Below are 16,714 nucleotides of genomic sequence, written 5' to 3'. Positions count from 1 at the left end.
GTGTGTGTGTGTGTGTGGGCAATAGAAATGATGAGAATGAGAATACAGGGTTTATTTGGACGATTTGGGTCATCACTCCTGCTACTAGACCTGGGCAATATGATGAAATGCACCAGAAGCTGAGAGAAATACTGACCGATTTTTACAGCTTTATAATGTCTGCCTTGGTTTTGGAGGAACTTTCTAAAGGCTGAGAAAATATCCCTGCAAGGTCTAATTAAAGATGCTACTGAGTTGCATTATGGGGATTGTAGGCTCCAGTTTTTTTTTTTTCAAATCTCAATTTAGGACTAAAAGCCAGGATATGCTGTATCTGTCTGTGCTACTTCGATTTTCACCATTTCAAAATCTCTAAAGTACTAAGTCACACTCATCACAATATAAAATTACATATATTGTGAAAGAAAACCAGCCAGTGACACTGGTAATGACTGCTACTACTACTACAAATAACAATATCACATTTCTATAAACAATAGGAGATTTAGTAGAATTGGGAAACAATGAGTTAAGCCAAAAAATGCTACTTATTAAACCATTCAGAAAAGTGTATAAGTGTGGACAGTTGATGCACAAATGTCAGTGTCACAGTGTGAGTGTGTATGGCTTTGTGTGTAGCACTGACCGTGGGCTACCAGTTTCCGTCGTACAGTCTGTATCCTGACCGCCCTCTTTACCCAGCTTGGACAGGTTGAACTTGGTCTGCAGGGTCATCTGTAGGGCACCAGTGTAGACCAGCTGCAGCTCCACCCACAGGCCTGCAGATGGCAGCACACGGAGGTCAAGGGCAGACCACCAAAATTCAGACAAAGCTCATAACACACAGCCTAATCTTGACACACACCGCTTAGTGGGCAGATTAAACAGCTTTCGCTGTGATTATCAAGCCTTGAAATTAAATTTATAGTAAATTACGACAGAATATAACCCCCACCTCCCAGGAGCTGACACATGTGGACTGAGCAGCAAAAACAGGGAAAAACAGGATCAGGAGCAGTTGTGTAACGGCGAAGTGGAAAAAAGAAAACAAATCACTAGGTCACACACGTAGACACACTCATCATTAGGAGTGTTGTCTGCCAGATTGCCTGATTTTAAATCACACACCCACACACATACACACACACAAGCCAATATGCTCTAAATGTTGAAGGCTGTGGTGTAATGGCTCTCCTGAGATTACAACAGGATAACAGCGTCTGATCGGATGCTCTGCAGCACTCAGCTGTAATCACATGAGCAACAGGTCGTCTTCTCACTGATCTCTTGCTGTTACTGCCTCTGTGTGTGTTTGATCTCCACTCGGTGCTCACCTCTGTGGTTGACCTCTGGTCTGGAGGTAGAGATGATTTGAGGCATAGAGCAGCCCATATCCAACTCAGTCAGAGTCAGCTCATTCATAAAGTAAGGCAGCTGCAAGAATATACCAGATCATAGTTTTAAATTGGATGAAACGGATCACACGTTTAGTCAACCTTCAAACTGACACAGTAAGTTTCAACAAAACCGCTCGCACTCTGATTTTGCTCAGCTTTTTCTGGATCTTGTGGGAGACCACGTCTGCCCAGTGCTTTTCTCGCAGGAAGTCCCAGAAGATTCGACCAATTAGAGCGTTAGCCCACGCGGTCTGGCTCGTCCCAGGGTGTTCCGCTTGATCACAGATACACTGTCAAAAAAAACAAAACTGAGTGAGGTTTGAAGCAAGGAGAAGAAAAGTGCAGTTTTAGTAAAAATTCAGAACTAAAAATAGAGGAAGAAAAATAGAATCATTTTGTGAATGCCCAAAAAAATCCCTGCTAGTTTTTCCACTGACACAACAACATTGTGTTTTATTCAGGTTACTCTGCAGTGTATTACCTTACTTTCCTTCCAGGAGACATGTACCGACCCACTTTAATAACATGTTTGATGACTAATTCCATTTTCCACTGGTCAGTTTACTCTCTGCACATGCTATATAACGTGTAAACTGTGCGGCCCTGGCACGTTCCTACAGCCTCACTTCGTTTGCTTCGTTTAATTCTATCTGCATGCATGACTCACATTTGCTTTGACGGTGGGGCTTGTCTCTGTGCTGCTGGCTCCAGGACTGGACAGGGGGGTCAGCTCCTCTGTGGCCAGGAGATGAGCCATGTAGCGGGGGTAGTCTAACACGGAAAGGCCCCGGGTGCTACTGGAGGTCTTACAGACGTGAGCTGCAGACATGCAGGGGGGAGGTGTGGAGGGGGCGTCATCTTCGCTGCTGCCCACTCTGCTGGGGCCTCTGCTGCTTGGCACATTACCGGAGGTGCTAACGCTCTGTGCCAGTGCATTGTCACCTGGGAGAATAAAGGAAACATTTATCTGGTTGGTAAAGATAATCATGGTAAGAAAAAAAAGCAGTTTTCTTTGCTTTGGAAATTAATGCTTTTTGGTTGCAGTGATTATTCACGAAAGGAGTAGGCTGACTAGCATGATTTGTGAGAGCACGAAAGGATGCAAACACCCATTTTAAAGAATGAAAAGTGATAATAATTCAAATGGAGTGTTGCCTAGCTTAGTTTACCTGGGAACAAGGGGGAAACCTAGCTCTGTCAAAAGGTAGAAAATCCACCTACTATCTAAAACTCACATGTTTTTTGTTTAATCCATGTGTGTAAAAATAATATATAATAAATAATAATAATTTTTAAAAAGTTATTTTAAGGGGGATTATGTGCCAGCCTGTTTCTTGGGAGCCTGTTGAAGGATTGCTACAACATGCAAAGCGAGGGTCACGTGACCAAAGGCAGTAGCCAAGCTAGCACTAATGCTAATCTGCTAGCATGTTTACTGCTGGCAGCACTCGAAATTAAGGATGTCCCATTGATACAAAGACACTGGGTCTGGGACAATCCTGGGGCAAAATAATTGTAATTCAGATATTAAATGGGTCCTTAAATGTGGTTTAAAACTAAGGCTACCAAATATTAGCCACCTAGAAGCCTTCGGCTATCCACATTGATCACATGACCCTCACCTTGCAGGTCATAGCAGCCCATGGTCCAAACATTTGGACAGAGCCAGGCTAGCTGTTCTCCCCTATTTTCAGTTTTTATGCTAACCTAAACTAACGGTCTCCTGGCTCCAGCCCTATAATGGGTGCACATATGTGGAGAAATGAGAGTGGTATCAGTCTTCTCGTCTAACTACAAAAAAAATAAATAAGCTTATTTCCCAAGACGTCAGCAATTCCTTAAAATCACTTAACCAAAACCTGTTCTCTTGTATTAGTCACCAGAAATTCCCCAGAGTACAACAGAGTAACTGTTTTCATTTAGTGCCCCTATAATGCATTATGGAGTGTAGCAAAGGAAAAACTAATAAATGAGAAATGACAGAGCTGTATAAGAAAAGAAGAAACAAATGAGTAATATGTTGCAACTCAGTGATTCTTTTTCTGATACCTTTGCCCTGTCCACTGTGAGATCTGTGTGTTCCCTCGAAAGGGATTGGCTTTGAAATGTAAAGAACTGGAGCATGTAATCCATAATCCACACATACATGGCATTTGTATAGATGCCTTATCTGGACGCATTCTCTTCTCTAATGCATTATTGACGTTTCTCATACCTGATCTGGACACACATCTGCCAGGCTTCTGGTTGTCCCTCTCTTTTTCCCTCTCTGTATCCATGGATGCAAACAGGAAGTGACGAAACCATTCCTCTTTCTCACGTCCTGTGCGGCCGAAGAGATACAGAGTTGTGGGAAGGTCATGGATGTGTTTGGAGGAACTTTGTTGTGGACATGCCGGTTCAGCTTCTGGCTCCTCTCCCTGACTATCCTCCGACCTTCCTTCCTCATCCCCTTGGGAGTTGACTCCCCCTGCCAGTTGGATGCAGATGGGATACTTTGGGTTCCACATCCTCTTCCGAGCTAACACAGATGGCAGCAGGAATACCTTTGGGGAACAGTGGCAGAGTTGTGTTATGTCAAAACAAAAGACAACTGTTAATTGGGCAATGCAGTCCCATTTATGAATTATTAATAAATGCAGAAGAATTTAACCGATATTAGAAGTTGTTTTAACTGTTTGTTTCCAATTAACCTTTATTTCAAACCTTTGTTTATTTGCTCCCTAACATTACTAGCAATTTTAGGCAAAATGAAAATATCACTCCCAACATGCATTCATTAGTCAAAATCCTATGCATCCATTAATTCATTGGATACAAAATACTTTAATACAGAGCTCCTGTAGTGACTACATACCGTAGCACCAGGATATATTAACCACAGTCTCAAATACAGAACAAACACCCCTTAACACAGTTACTTAGGCATTCATCATACTTTGCTCTTTGCAAGCTGAAAGGAGCGTGACTTGACAAACGTGGCCTCATGGACTCTCTCATCGTATGTTGCCCTGCGGCTAATGTTGGTGCGCGGGGAGTCCAGGCGGAGACAGGAGCCCTCCAGAGTGGCAAACACGGAGTGAGTCAGAGCTGGGTGATAGGTTTCTGGGTCGTAATCATGTATCTCATTCATCCAGCCCTGCAAAGGTAGAAAGTAAGTGTTCACTTCAATCAACACTGCACACAGTTTCAAGTGAGTAATAAACACTCCATCTGGAATTGTTTCAGTCTTGAAAATCATGGTATGATGTTTGTAATCAACCTTGAAGTATACAGCAAAAAGTACATATGATTGTAAATGTGTCTTTTTCAGTGACAGATCCAAGGAGGTTGGCCCAAACCATTGTGCGCTGGATTTGGCTTCGCAAGTGACGCATCATTCCTGGCTTCATACTGCTGTCAACAAACTCTACCAATCAGAGGGTAATGGGTTATAGATGGTAAAGGTTAGGGGTTAGACGCAGGGTTGGGGTTAGGGTAAACCAATTGCAGTACATTGATCTCAAAGCAAATCAACCCTTGAGCTACTGTAATGCTAAGACATTCTAGTTCGGCATTTTGGGAAATATAGTTATTTACTTTTTTACTTATTTGCTCAGCTAATTGACTTTGCTTGGCTAAGCTAATCGACTAAGTTATGTGCAAAGTTATGAGTTAGAATCGTTACTGGGGAATGACAGTCTGGCTGAGTGACTTCCTGGAGACTCCTCTGGTTGTCTGGCAACTTTCTGGCATCAACAAGACTCCAGGAAGTCACTGTAATTGTCAATAAATCTTCTCATCTAAATCTCAGCAGGAAAGCTAACTTTCCAAAACCTGAAGCCATTTTGTTTTATAATTTGACATAAATTAACTCAGTGTAAACTGAGATGCTTGAAAACAACAATTTTGATAGACATAAAATCCTAATTAGTGTAGCATGGTGGCTTTCCTGTAAAATAAAAAAATGTTGCTTTAGGATGAAACTTCCCTCAGTCTGAAATATATGCTGAAGTGTTCAGTACGGCTGTATGTGAGCAGAATGCTCCCCTCCCCTTTGATGCTCCCTCTTAATGTGCCAATTAACTAATAAACAGTGTATTATACATACATTATACATACTGAAATTTGATTTGGCTTTATCTGGCAGTGTCAGCCTCTGCCCTCGTTGCAGACGTGTGCCTGCAATCAAACACCACAACTGATCTCATTCTGTCATCTGATTACCCATAAACCTTGTGGCTCTTTAACACTGTAACAATCCTCGGACTGAAACAAAACTGCTAATGACCAAACAAGGGAATTATCTCAAGCCTGAGACAGAAAACCCCCTATTTCCAACTATCACCATCACCACTACTCTCCTGCCTCGCGCCTTGACAAATTACAGCTTCCTCCTGCCTGTATTCCCCGCTAATTGCCTCTGGAACTGACACTGTCTGGGTGGTAGCTGTCCTCTCCAGTTGCCCTGTGTCAAGCTCAGCCAGGAGAAGAACAGTAATTACCACTGCAGCTCAGGCAGTTTTTATTATTGAAGTTTTTAATTGCATTCCACTTTCAGAAGCTTTAATCTATGAAGGAACCAGTCAGCAGAGGTGCTGAAGTGGCTTGCCAACTTGACGCTGCACAAACTATTCTATTAGCACAACTGCAAGAGTAATTACTCTTGTTACAGTATTTAGAGTAGCCTTTAAACATGCTTTTTAAAGTTCACTCACAAATCAGTCTTTTTCATTAAGTAGGTTTTCCTGATAATATTTTATGTTCGTTTGAAATGCCACAAGTCAGAGTAGTCTGCAGCTGTGCTAGTATGGCACAGTCAGAAAGATATTAAATTTCAGTTTGTTTTGAACCTTTTTTCACTCCAAAGGCAATTTCTGAAATTGTTCTCTTGTACCTCCTGGTACCAGTTTCAAGAGCAAAAATTGGTTGCTAGGGTTTATTCATACTGTAGTTGGTATGGTCAGAATCCTACACTCTACACTGGCATTGTCACAATGACAATATAACAATGTAACAATATACTATAGCATCCATCCACCTGTTTTTATGTGCATTTTCAGTTTGTGCATAAAAAAATGCATGTGCATATAAATGACTGAAACCAATAATTTGTAAAAATTATAATATATATATATATATATCATAAATTAAATTAAATGTCCAGTGTGCAACATTTAAAAGGATTTGTTGGCAGAAATGAAATATAATATTCATATGTATGTTTTCATTCGTGTATAATCACCTGAAAACAAGAAATTGTTGCGTTTTTGTTACCTTAGATTGAGCCGTCAGCGGGTCGCTTTCTATAGATTCTGCCATGTTGAACCGGTATGTTTCTACAGTAGCGGGTGGGGGAGCCAAGTCGGATGCAATTTGCAATCTCACCGCTAGTTGCCACTTAATCCTACACACTAGTCCTTCTAATAAATTACGCTTGGCTGAACTAGAAAAGTATTGATAAAAGCAAAATGTGACAGAGTACAATGGAAACTATAGCAAATTACCCATGACAAACAGGAAACATGTGACTTAAACATCCATTGAAGTTTCTGATGATGACTAAAACATCAGGTATTTGTGGACCAGAAACAAGAGAGAAATCTCTAAATACATGAAAGAAACATAAAACATAAACACAAATCTTTTCTACAAAATGTTCAAATGTTAATTTCAGGTTCGACTGGGGCTCTTAATTATGTCATCTCATTGAGCCCTCCTCCTCTGCAATAGTTTCATTGATCCTGACAGGTAAAACTGTTTATCTCAATACAGTCTTCTCCTAACATTCACAAAAGAGCAGTAGATGGTAATGTGCGTTAATGTACTTTTTATTGTGCACATTTTCTGGAAAATAGATTCAAATTGGTACTAAAATTTCGATGGAAACTTGACTATTGTTTTTATAGCTGTCCCTTCAGTATGAAGTTACAACCCGCAGCAAGTTAGCTTAGATAAAGCATAAAGAATTGAAAACAGGAGTTGTGAGCTGCACTATATGAGTTTCTCGAGGTTGCCTGGCAGCTGGTCGGCAAATTTAGTTAAATTTGGAAACAGTCAGGCTAATTATTTCTCCCTGTTCCAAGTCTTTGTGCTAAGCTAATCACTATATTTAATTGACAGACATTAGAGTAGTATTTATTTTCTCATCTAAATGTCCAACAGAAACATATTTCCCAAAATGCCAACTAAAAACCCAACAGACAAGGGTTGGTTGGAGCAAACGAATGGAATTCTGATGATTTCTTTATGACACCTGTAAGTGTTCTTTCTCAGAAGTTATTTATGGAAGACATGCTTAGAAATGTGTGAGCATTGGAGTGAGACTGAGGTGGCTGAAAATAAGGCGAGAACAAAAACACAAGACATTTTTCTCCATTTACCTTAAGGGTGTCGGGCTCAATACTGACAGTGCCACCAGACAGAATCCCCTCACCCAACATCTGTGGTGGTCTGTATGGAGGATCAGAGCAGCGAGACCTGGAACCCATCCTGATCAAAAACAATCCTAGCAAGAAGCCCAGTGCTAATCCCAGAGCCAGGCCAGAGAAGTATGGACTGAGAGGTAGGATGAAATAGCCGTAGGACAGCACTGCTATACAGAATAAACCTGTGCATGGCAGAGGAGGAGGGGGTTGAGAAAAGGGAAAAGTCCTAACCACTGGTGATGCAAGGACCTGAGGACCAGCAGGTGATCTTCTATCTGGCCCCTGAGTCTCAATGGCTAATACTTGCATCATGTCGCCGTCTGTATATATTTCCAGCTGCTCATCCCTGTGATGTTGTCTGCTGTGATGCACAGGGCAGTGGCTGTGGTGGCTTCTCCCAGGATGTCTGACAGAAGGCCAGTCAAACACAGGCAAAACATCAGCATCTGTTTTTCTAGTGTTCCTCACAGGAGACTCAGAAAGAACCGTGTCCGTGCTGCTTTCACGCCCTAAACCTCTGGAGCTGCCCTGATGAGCCCCCTGGGTCTTACCCTGGTGTTTTGGGCTGCCTGTGCTCTCCTCTCTCATGATCTTACTGAACATGCTGCTTAGAGGCTCGTGCACGGCCTCCGAGAGCTTCCTCTTGGTGTCCTCTAGCTCCATTTTGAAGAAGCCCCCTTTCAGACCCTCTCCACTAGGGGAGAGTGAGCTAGGAGAAGGGGGCGCAGTGCGAGAGTCCCCATTGCTGCGGGTTTTTGATTGGGTAAGCTGCTTCCATAGGTGGAGGTTGAGGCGGGAGTCCGATTTTGACTGCGACACCTCGGGCTCTGAGCGGGAGATCTCTGTGGAGATGGACTTTACGAGGCTGAGAAGGGGCTTAGGTCTGAGGGTGGAGCCTTCTTTGAGCTCCAGCTCTGTGGAGAGAGACTTGACCAGGCTTGCAAAGGGTCGGTGGGTGGGTGAAGGAGGGCCTGGTGAGAGAAAACTGGGGCCAGTGGCAGTGCCCAAAGAGCCAGGAGACGAGGGAGAAAGAGGGACATGGAACGCTTGGGACTGCAACCCTCTGTCATCCTCAACAGAAAACTGTTTGGAGAGAGATATAGAGGGGTGGTCATCATCGTGGTCAAGGGAGAAGATGAGCTCACTGTCATCGAGACTGTCCCATTCTCCCTCAGTCCCAGTCAGCTGGATCACAATCCCTCGAGGCAGATGCCTCTTGCTCCCAAGGGTGGGGGCACCGCCTGGGGAGAGGCCGAGAGCTGGGCTGTGGGGCTCCTGGAGAGGTCTGCCACCTCCTCTTTCTTTAGCCTCACTTCTTCTTTCCCCATTTGTTCCACTCTCTGCCATTTCTTGACTTTACATTGCACAGCCAAGGCACCTAAGAGTCAGTGAAAGAGAATAAATAAAGAACATGGTCAGCTACATTATTAAGCCTCGGGGGCAGAACAAATAAAAGCAGTCAGGGAATGAGCCAGGGAGAGAGAGGAAGGGCATCTTTTCTATACTCGTGCCTCATTTTCACAGAAACTGCTTACCGGCGCCAACTACGCATTAATGTGTGAATATCACGTGTTTAGAGTTGTGGAACTTTACATTAATCTGAAGACTATTGAGCCTGAATCAGATCCAAGTGAGCACCTCTCCCATAGCTGTCGTTCCACATACTGAGTGAGTTTTAGAAGCATGCAAAAATAGACAAGACAGTCTGTCTCCCCAAAATGTTGCACAAACTAGGGCAGTTCAGGCTTGGATCTAATGTCTTTTGGGGCTGATAGGATGTCATTCAATTTATGTACAGAGACTTTCTGTGCACATGAACATGAAATGAAAAAAATATAATTTGAGTACAGATGCAGCCTTTCAGTATAAAACAGTATATTTTTGGCTTTGTTGAAATTGTAATCCCTAAACAAATGCTGAATGTTTTCATGGAAAAATTCACATGACCACATTCACTTTCTGAAGTAATATTCAGCATGTATATCTGTTCTAGGAAACAACTAGTGTCTTCCAGAGCTAACTGTCAGCCGCAAGAGACCCGGAGTCACAACCCTCCCTCTGATGTCTTCTTGAGCTGTTTAAAGAGTTACTTATGTAACCCTGAGATAAATTGTGAGGGGAGTTCAAAGATGCTCTCTGTCATTCCCCTCATGTGGCTTTTGTGTGTCAGTAGCATTGCATCTTTACACGTAACATAATATACTGCCACCGCCTACTGACTTGTCAAAAATGAGCAAAACCCAACCCAGAACAGAGAGGCAATGTGAATTATCAGCTGTCATTTTGTGGGAGAAAAGAGCAGTTCTGCATCATTGGACACGAGCTGGGAAACAGCACAAAGGCCCCGTGGGGACCCTTTCATTCACTGTCTCTCTGGGTCAAGTGCCCTGCTCTTTATGTAAGTTAAACCCTACCTCTGACTGGTCAGATTTACGTAACTGCATTACAGTGCTGTGTGGCACAATTTCAACCAATTCCACAGCAGCTGGTGGATTCTGACTAATCTGCTCTCACCCAAAATGGACGGTGGGGAGATAAAGCTCACAGACACACATGCAGCCAGGGTGCATTAGACCTTCCTCGTAGCTTTTCACAGGGTGGGAAGAGGGACCAGAACCTACGAGGTGCCAGAACACACACACACACACACACACACACACACACAAACACGCTCATGCACTGCCACGCACATTAGGCAGGCTAAACTACTGTTAAGCTAACACAGTTTTGTCCAAGCTAATAACAGAACGGGCAAATGTTGCCATATTGTCATTATGAAACTGCTGTGTAGGGACTCCAGATGCTGTTGTATTTTTTCACTAATCCAAATATTCTTATATCAAATCACTGCAGCTAAATTTTTGCATTACCACATTGCAAAAATATATAAAAACAATCTTTTTCTTAGTGAAAGGACCAAATCGACAAGTTAATGTAAATCTTTTGGCCTTGAGTGGTACCATATCCCCTGGTTGGCTTTAAACTAAAACATGTCCACAGTCCACTGCCATGCATGTTAGCAGCTATGAAGGTACGTGTCCACAGGGCTGTTTATGGACGCAAAGGGTCATGTCGCTGTCCATGCATTGGATGTTTGTAGTCAGGCTACAGCCTCCTGCAACACTACCTGGCTGCAACTGACTGGACGAACGCTTTCTGCTCTGGGATTTTAAGTCGGACCAACATGGCGACTCATTTGGAACCTTTCTCTTATATTGAGAAAACAGTTCACCGAAAGACGGCTAGTCGCATTAGACCACACAAGGACAATGTAAAAGTGTTGATGTTTTAGCAAATATAATGTAATTTTAATTTCATTTATCTGGTTGGAACATGATTGTGTGTACCGCATTTCACAGTAGTACATCTAATAGTTGTTGAGACATTTCATTCAAAACCTCATGTCCTCATGTTCAAACATAGCTAAAAATACTGTCAATTTTGTTGCCCGGTTAGAGTCCTTGCTGCAGCGGCCCAGGGTTCGAAGCCGACCTGTGGCCCTTTGCTGCGTGTCATCCCCTTTCCCCTTTCCTGTCTATCTTCAGCTGTTCCCATCAAATAAAGGCAATAAAAAAGCCACCAAATTTTTTTTTTAAATCCTTTAAAAAAAAATACTGTCAATGTGATGATGATATGACGTTTGTAAGTGTCATATAGCCATGCTTCATTGATAGCAGCCGAGGTAGGGCTTTTTAAAAAATATTTTATTAGCAGAAATAATAAATATAAATAAATATTTCCCTCATATGTTGCTAAGTGTTTGTGTGATCTCTGCTGACTCTCCCAACTCTGTCCTTCGGGTGTTTGGTTTAACTGTTTTGTATTCAGCTGTGACAAACCCACAGGCCACTGAAAGCTGAGTAGAACTGTGGTTTCAACAAGGACAACGAAATAAAGTCAAGCAGAGAAGGAAGAGTGAATGTGGTACTGTAAATATTTGCAAGGATTTTTTTAATCAATAGCTGCTTCATTTTAGGACTCCACTGGCCGATCACTGGGGCAAACCATAAATTTCAGGTCCCTAACAAGTGAGATGCTTGATGATAAGCTCCTGTACAACAAATATAAGAGGAGCTGTTAACTGTTCCACAAGGCTGTGTGTGACGCACAGTGATCGTGTAACGGCTGAAGCACGAAACACAGCACACATCTGCTCTGAGTGCACTGCAATGTGTTCGATCAATCCATTACATTCTCAATCAGTGACAGATAAGCCTAACAGCATGTCTGTGACTCAGGGTGTGTGTGTGTGTGTGTAGGGGTTTGTGTGTGTTTGTGCTTGTGTGCCACCCTCTGATCAGACACGAACAGTAACAATCTCAGATTAACATTAATGCAGGGTTTTACTGTGAAATCTGACAAATCACACAGCCGGATTATGGGCTAAACCAACATTTGGTGGGGTGTGTTTCCAAGCTAGCCCATCTTCGTGACCCAGTGTTGATTGTAGTCATTAGTAACATCCCAATCCTTCCTATCAGTACTCTTATTCTTATGTTAAAACTAATAGACAGATGGTTGAAGTATTAAAGGAAGAATCTGAATAAATGACCAAAAGAAACAAATGCAGGTGCTTCTGGGCACAGGGGGTCGCTGAGTGCTTCAACCAATGGGATTTCAACCAGTGGGAACACTTATAAGAGATTTTGAACTGAAATGAAATGCAACCCTTCTGCACTGTAATTATAGCGTAGTTACTGGGTATGCTGGCTGCGAAATAAAGCAGCACCCTTTTTAAGGTAATTACAATAACTATTGAGTATCTGTAACGTGGCATTATTTATTTCTGCACAGTCGTACTAATAAACATAAAAACAATATGTACATATTAGTGTTAAAAAAGATGTCAAACTGTATAGTAAACAATAAGTAAAATGTATAAATATATAGAATGTTTTGTTGAGAATTATTATAGTTTTCTCTTTTTAAGTAAAAGTCAATACATTACATTGTATATAAAGTTTTGTCAAGTATATTTTTTTAACTAAATTGGCTTAATTTTACATTCCTTATTTTTTTACATATCTAAATTAATTTATGAATTAAAGTTCCTCAACTGAAACAGATCACATAAAGTCATATGAGGACTTGATGTTAGTGGTGGGCAACAGAAATTCATCATACATCCTTATTCATACATTAAATTATCATGAGTCATGCATTAGGCATTACTTAAGTAAATGATTTGTACCCTTAATATAAAGTATACCAAAAAATGTTTTAAATTAAACCATTCTTTTAATCAGCTAGGCCCAATTAGTCATATTTGAAGCAACAATGTCAAACATTTTCTGGTTCCAGCTTCTCAAATGTCAAATGATTTGCGGCTTTGTCAAACTGAGAAACTCAGGCTCTGGGAAGTCGTAATGGGCATTTTTCTCTACGTTCTGACATTTTACTGACAAAATGATTTGACTAATTGATTAATTGAAAGAATAATCAACAGATGAATAATTAAATGAATTGCTGGTTGCAGTCATATTTACACCAGTGTGGATATGATCAGACAGATCACTACATTACTGAAAACAAATTTCTGCTGTGACAATCAAATCCAAAAACATTAGGGTCATATTATAAAATATGATTGCACACAATATACAGCATGTGGTCCCAACTTGTGTAGTGGCTATAAACAGTATGTAAGTCAAATTCAGGTCGCAGAATTCACATATACTCAGAGCTGTACTCTTTCACTTTATGAACGATTCAAATCCACCAGACAAGTGTGACACGCAGACATGAAGTATAAGTTAAAGTGAGAAAATGTTGATAAAAGCTTCAGGTAAAATGCCTTTTTATGCTCACCAGACCAGTGATAGTCTTGCAGACTCCTCGTCTTACTTTTGGATAAAAATGCAAACGTCTGCAGCACTGATGATGTGTTTAAGCAGATAATAGCAAGAGAAATGGAGATGATGATATATACTTACCCGAAAAATTATTCTGTGCATGGAAATGTGACTAAACCCGCCGGTTAGTGTTGTCTTCTGCTGGTTCCCTCTCCATTTGTGTGCGCAAGGACCGCGGAGTGAGGAGTCTCTCTCTCTCTCTCTTTCTCTCTCTCACAGTCACACACACACATACACACACACCTCCCCTCAACCGACTGCCTGCATCCAGATGTGTCATGCGCTGCCGAGAATCACAGCTCACCAAACTGATTATGAAAAGCATGGCCGCGCTGTATGATAATCCAGATTAAGAGTCCTGCAGCCCCAACAGACGCACACACAAACTCACCCACACAACTCTCTGCATGATCCAGAGTGTAAATGATGTCTAATTGTACAAAACATGGTGACAGCTAAAGTTCAGCCTGAGGGTTAAATAGAGCTGTTTTCTATTCCGGTGCGCATCCATGCAAAACTGAAGTAACCACCTTATAATCAAGTGGAGAAGTATCCAAATTGTTACTAATAGGTCTCTGGTGCTTTCTTTATATTGCCTTAATGTTCCCAGTGGCAAAGAGATGGTGCTTGGAATATTCTTTAAAGAAATATTTAATACAGAAAGTAAGAAGAGGATAACTGAATGAATTTACCCACACCACCATCTCTCTCGTTTCCCTCCCTCCATCTTGGCCTACATAAAACACACTGGAAGCCCTAGAAATGACAATATGAAGAACGGGGCAGAGTGGTGCAGGCTGCAGCTGGGGTGAGAGACAATAACCCCCATCCATTACTGGGTGGAGGAGGAGTTCCTGAACAACCTGGCTGGCTGCATCCATGACTGACAGTACTCACTCAAGACCACATACACTATATGTACAGTTTGTAGTTTTTAAGCTTTTCATTTTAATCCAACAGCCTCTCTTATGCTCATTTTATAATCTGTTTTCTTTATAGCTACAGAGTCTGCAAAGTTTTCTTTTTATTTGCAATTTTAAACAAATCGACATCCCCAAGACCCCGAAAGAGGCCCGCGTCCAGCCTCAGACCAAGGCTTAGAAGGACTTCTGGTTTAGATGAATCTTTAAAAGGATTACAGATCACACATTAAACATTCATATAAAGGCAGTTGATAGTTGTGTATCCACCAAATACACCCTAATAACCACTACAGATGGATGTGTTTACCTGTTGATTCAGTTTGACGTGTGGCAATATTTGTATTAAAAGGGTTAGAGGGCCCACTGAGGCTACATATATCCCTCTCTTGTTATTGCACTTCCATTCCTCTGGTTTTTTTTCAGATTTCCATACCTTCACATTTAGATTTAATGTCAGGAATTGTTGACAAACACGTACTGTGTAATGCAGGAGAAATCAAAATAAATACCTCTTCCCATTCTTCCTATATTAGAAAAACTGACAGAGTTGTAAATATAGAGTTTTTGATCTTTTTTTATATATCATTCAAAATTTCTGAAATCCTCATTGAAAATCCCTAAACTAGAAACAACTATTGCTCTGGCAGTATTATGTGATGGCTACTGTGAGACAAGCAGTTCCTTTAGTTCATATGACATATCCAGCACGGACCACAGTATGTAGCTGCAGAGGTGCCAGTTCTACCTCCGGTGCAGAGCCAGGGTGCCCTTGAGCAAGGCACCTAACCCTCTATCTGCTCCCGGGTGCGCCACTGGCAGCCCATCACTCCACCATCTCTCCACATTTGCATGTCTATGAGCCCTGCATGTGCATGATTATATTTCAGGCATATGTGTGTGTGTATGTGTAAAAACAAGTATATCTTCTTCTTCATATGAAAGGATAGAAGGAGAATACTGATCTACTACAAGGAGTTTTAATTGGTTATGAATTATGATATCAATACTGATGCCTCTATATGACCTACATAAGCACAAGAGACCGTCAGCAAGAAGATAATTCTATATGCTTATTCTGAATGCTCGGTCGGATTTCCCCTTAAATCAATGAAATAAGGTGGTGGAAACACTACCGCTTTTGTCCACAGGGCCCTCAGAGTCAACACAAAAAATGAGCGTTCCTTATTGCAGTTTTAAAGGGAGCCTATCAGTTTTTACAATAATGGTCAATGCTTAGTGCATGCACAGTGTGATATCAGAATCAGAATCAGAATCAGAATCAGAATCAGAATCAGAAATACTTTAATAATCCCCGTGGGGAAATTACTTGAAAGGTGGGTGAAGAGAAACAGGAAAACCAAGAGGAGAGGGAAAAGTAGAGAAGAGTCCATTAGCATACAACTAACACACTAATGATGAAGTGTACCAAAAATGAGCAACGGCCTGTGTTTATTATGTTCTCATGAGTTGGCATTTTTCATTTGCATTCAGAAAGAATGTTTTATTCCTTTTGTTTTTTAAGAGACTATGTTAAAAAACCATCCTTTAAAGATCAAGTGAGATCAGTGATCTCCGTCCCACATCCTGCAAGGAAACTGATTTCTTAGTGTCATGCAACACTTACTTCAAAGTTACACTTACTGTAACTAATGAAGGAATCCAGGTAGAGGTAGATCCTACTTTATATACTGTGTAATTTAATGGGCTAATGACAATACCTGATACTTTTAGACAGAAATTATAAGAACAACTGTAAATTTAGTAGCATAATGAACAGGAGCCTTTATTCTTGCTAACAGCTTCCGATTTTAAATACAATTCATCTTCACATTCCTAAACTATAAAACCATTATCATAATAAATCTCAGCGGACCTCTTTATCTCGGTATATTACTTTAATTGCTGCTTTACATAAAAATGAAATCCAGCCTGCATTTGCATGTCATGACTATATTTAGAGTGCAGCTATGAAAGGCCTGCTGTTTAACATATCTCCCTGGCATATGGTATTATGATAATTACGCAGCTATTACTTCAGTACATGGGTTTGCGAAATTGAATGACAGCCCAGGGGCTTTGTTGCTCTGTCTAACCCCACCTCGATCTTTGTGCATATCTGGTGCGTGTTAGTGACTGTAGGCTTCTGCATGATGGCC

The 16,714-nt window shown here is 41.3% G+C and overlaps 1 protein-coding gene across 1 annotated transcript in view; it reads right to left on the bottom strand.

The window, feature by feature from the left end:
- Window positions 1-9,130, bottom strand: part of tex2l (testis expressed 2, like) — an 11,955-nt gene extending 2,825 nt beyond the window's left edge. The window contains exons 1-7 of the mRNA XM_035659332.1: window positions 7,739-9,130; window positions 4,315-4,515; window positions 3,592-3,922; window positions 2,044-2,318; window positions 1,517-1,666; window positions 1,314-1,413; window positions 626-758 (exon numbers count right to left, since the gene is read on the bottom strand). Of these exons, the coding sequence (XP_035515225.1) occupies window positions 626-758; window positions 1,314-1,413; window positions 1,517-1,666; window positions 2,044-2,318; window positions 3,592-3,922; window positions 4,315-4,515; window positions 7,739-9,130 (2,582 nt within the window). The remainder of the gene's footprint in view (window positions 1-625; window positions 759-1,313; window positions 1,414-1,516; window positions 1,667-2,043; window positions 2,319-3,591; window positions 3,923-4,314; window positions 4,516-7,738) is intronic.
- Between the last annotated feature and the right edge of the window lie 7,584 nt (window positions 9,131-16,714).

This window comes from Morone saxatilis, unplaced genomic scaffold (genome assembly GCF_004916995.1).
Source record: "Morone saxatilis isolate NCDOM2014 unplaced genomic scaffold, NCSU_SB_2.0 Contig1, whole genome shotgun sequence".
NCBI lineage: Eukaryota > Metazoa > Chordata > Actinopteri > Moronidae > Morone > Morone saxatilis.
This window is presented reverse-complemented; position numbering and strand designations above follow the sequence as displayed.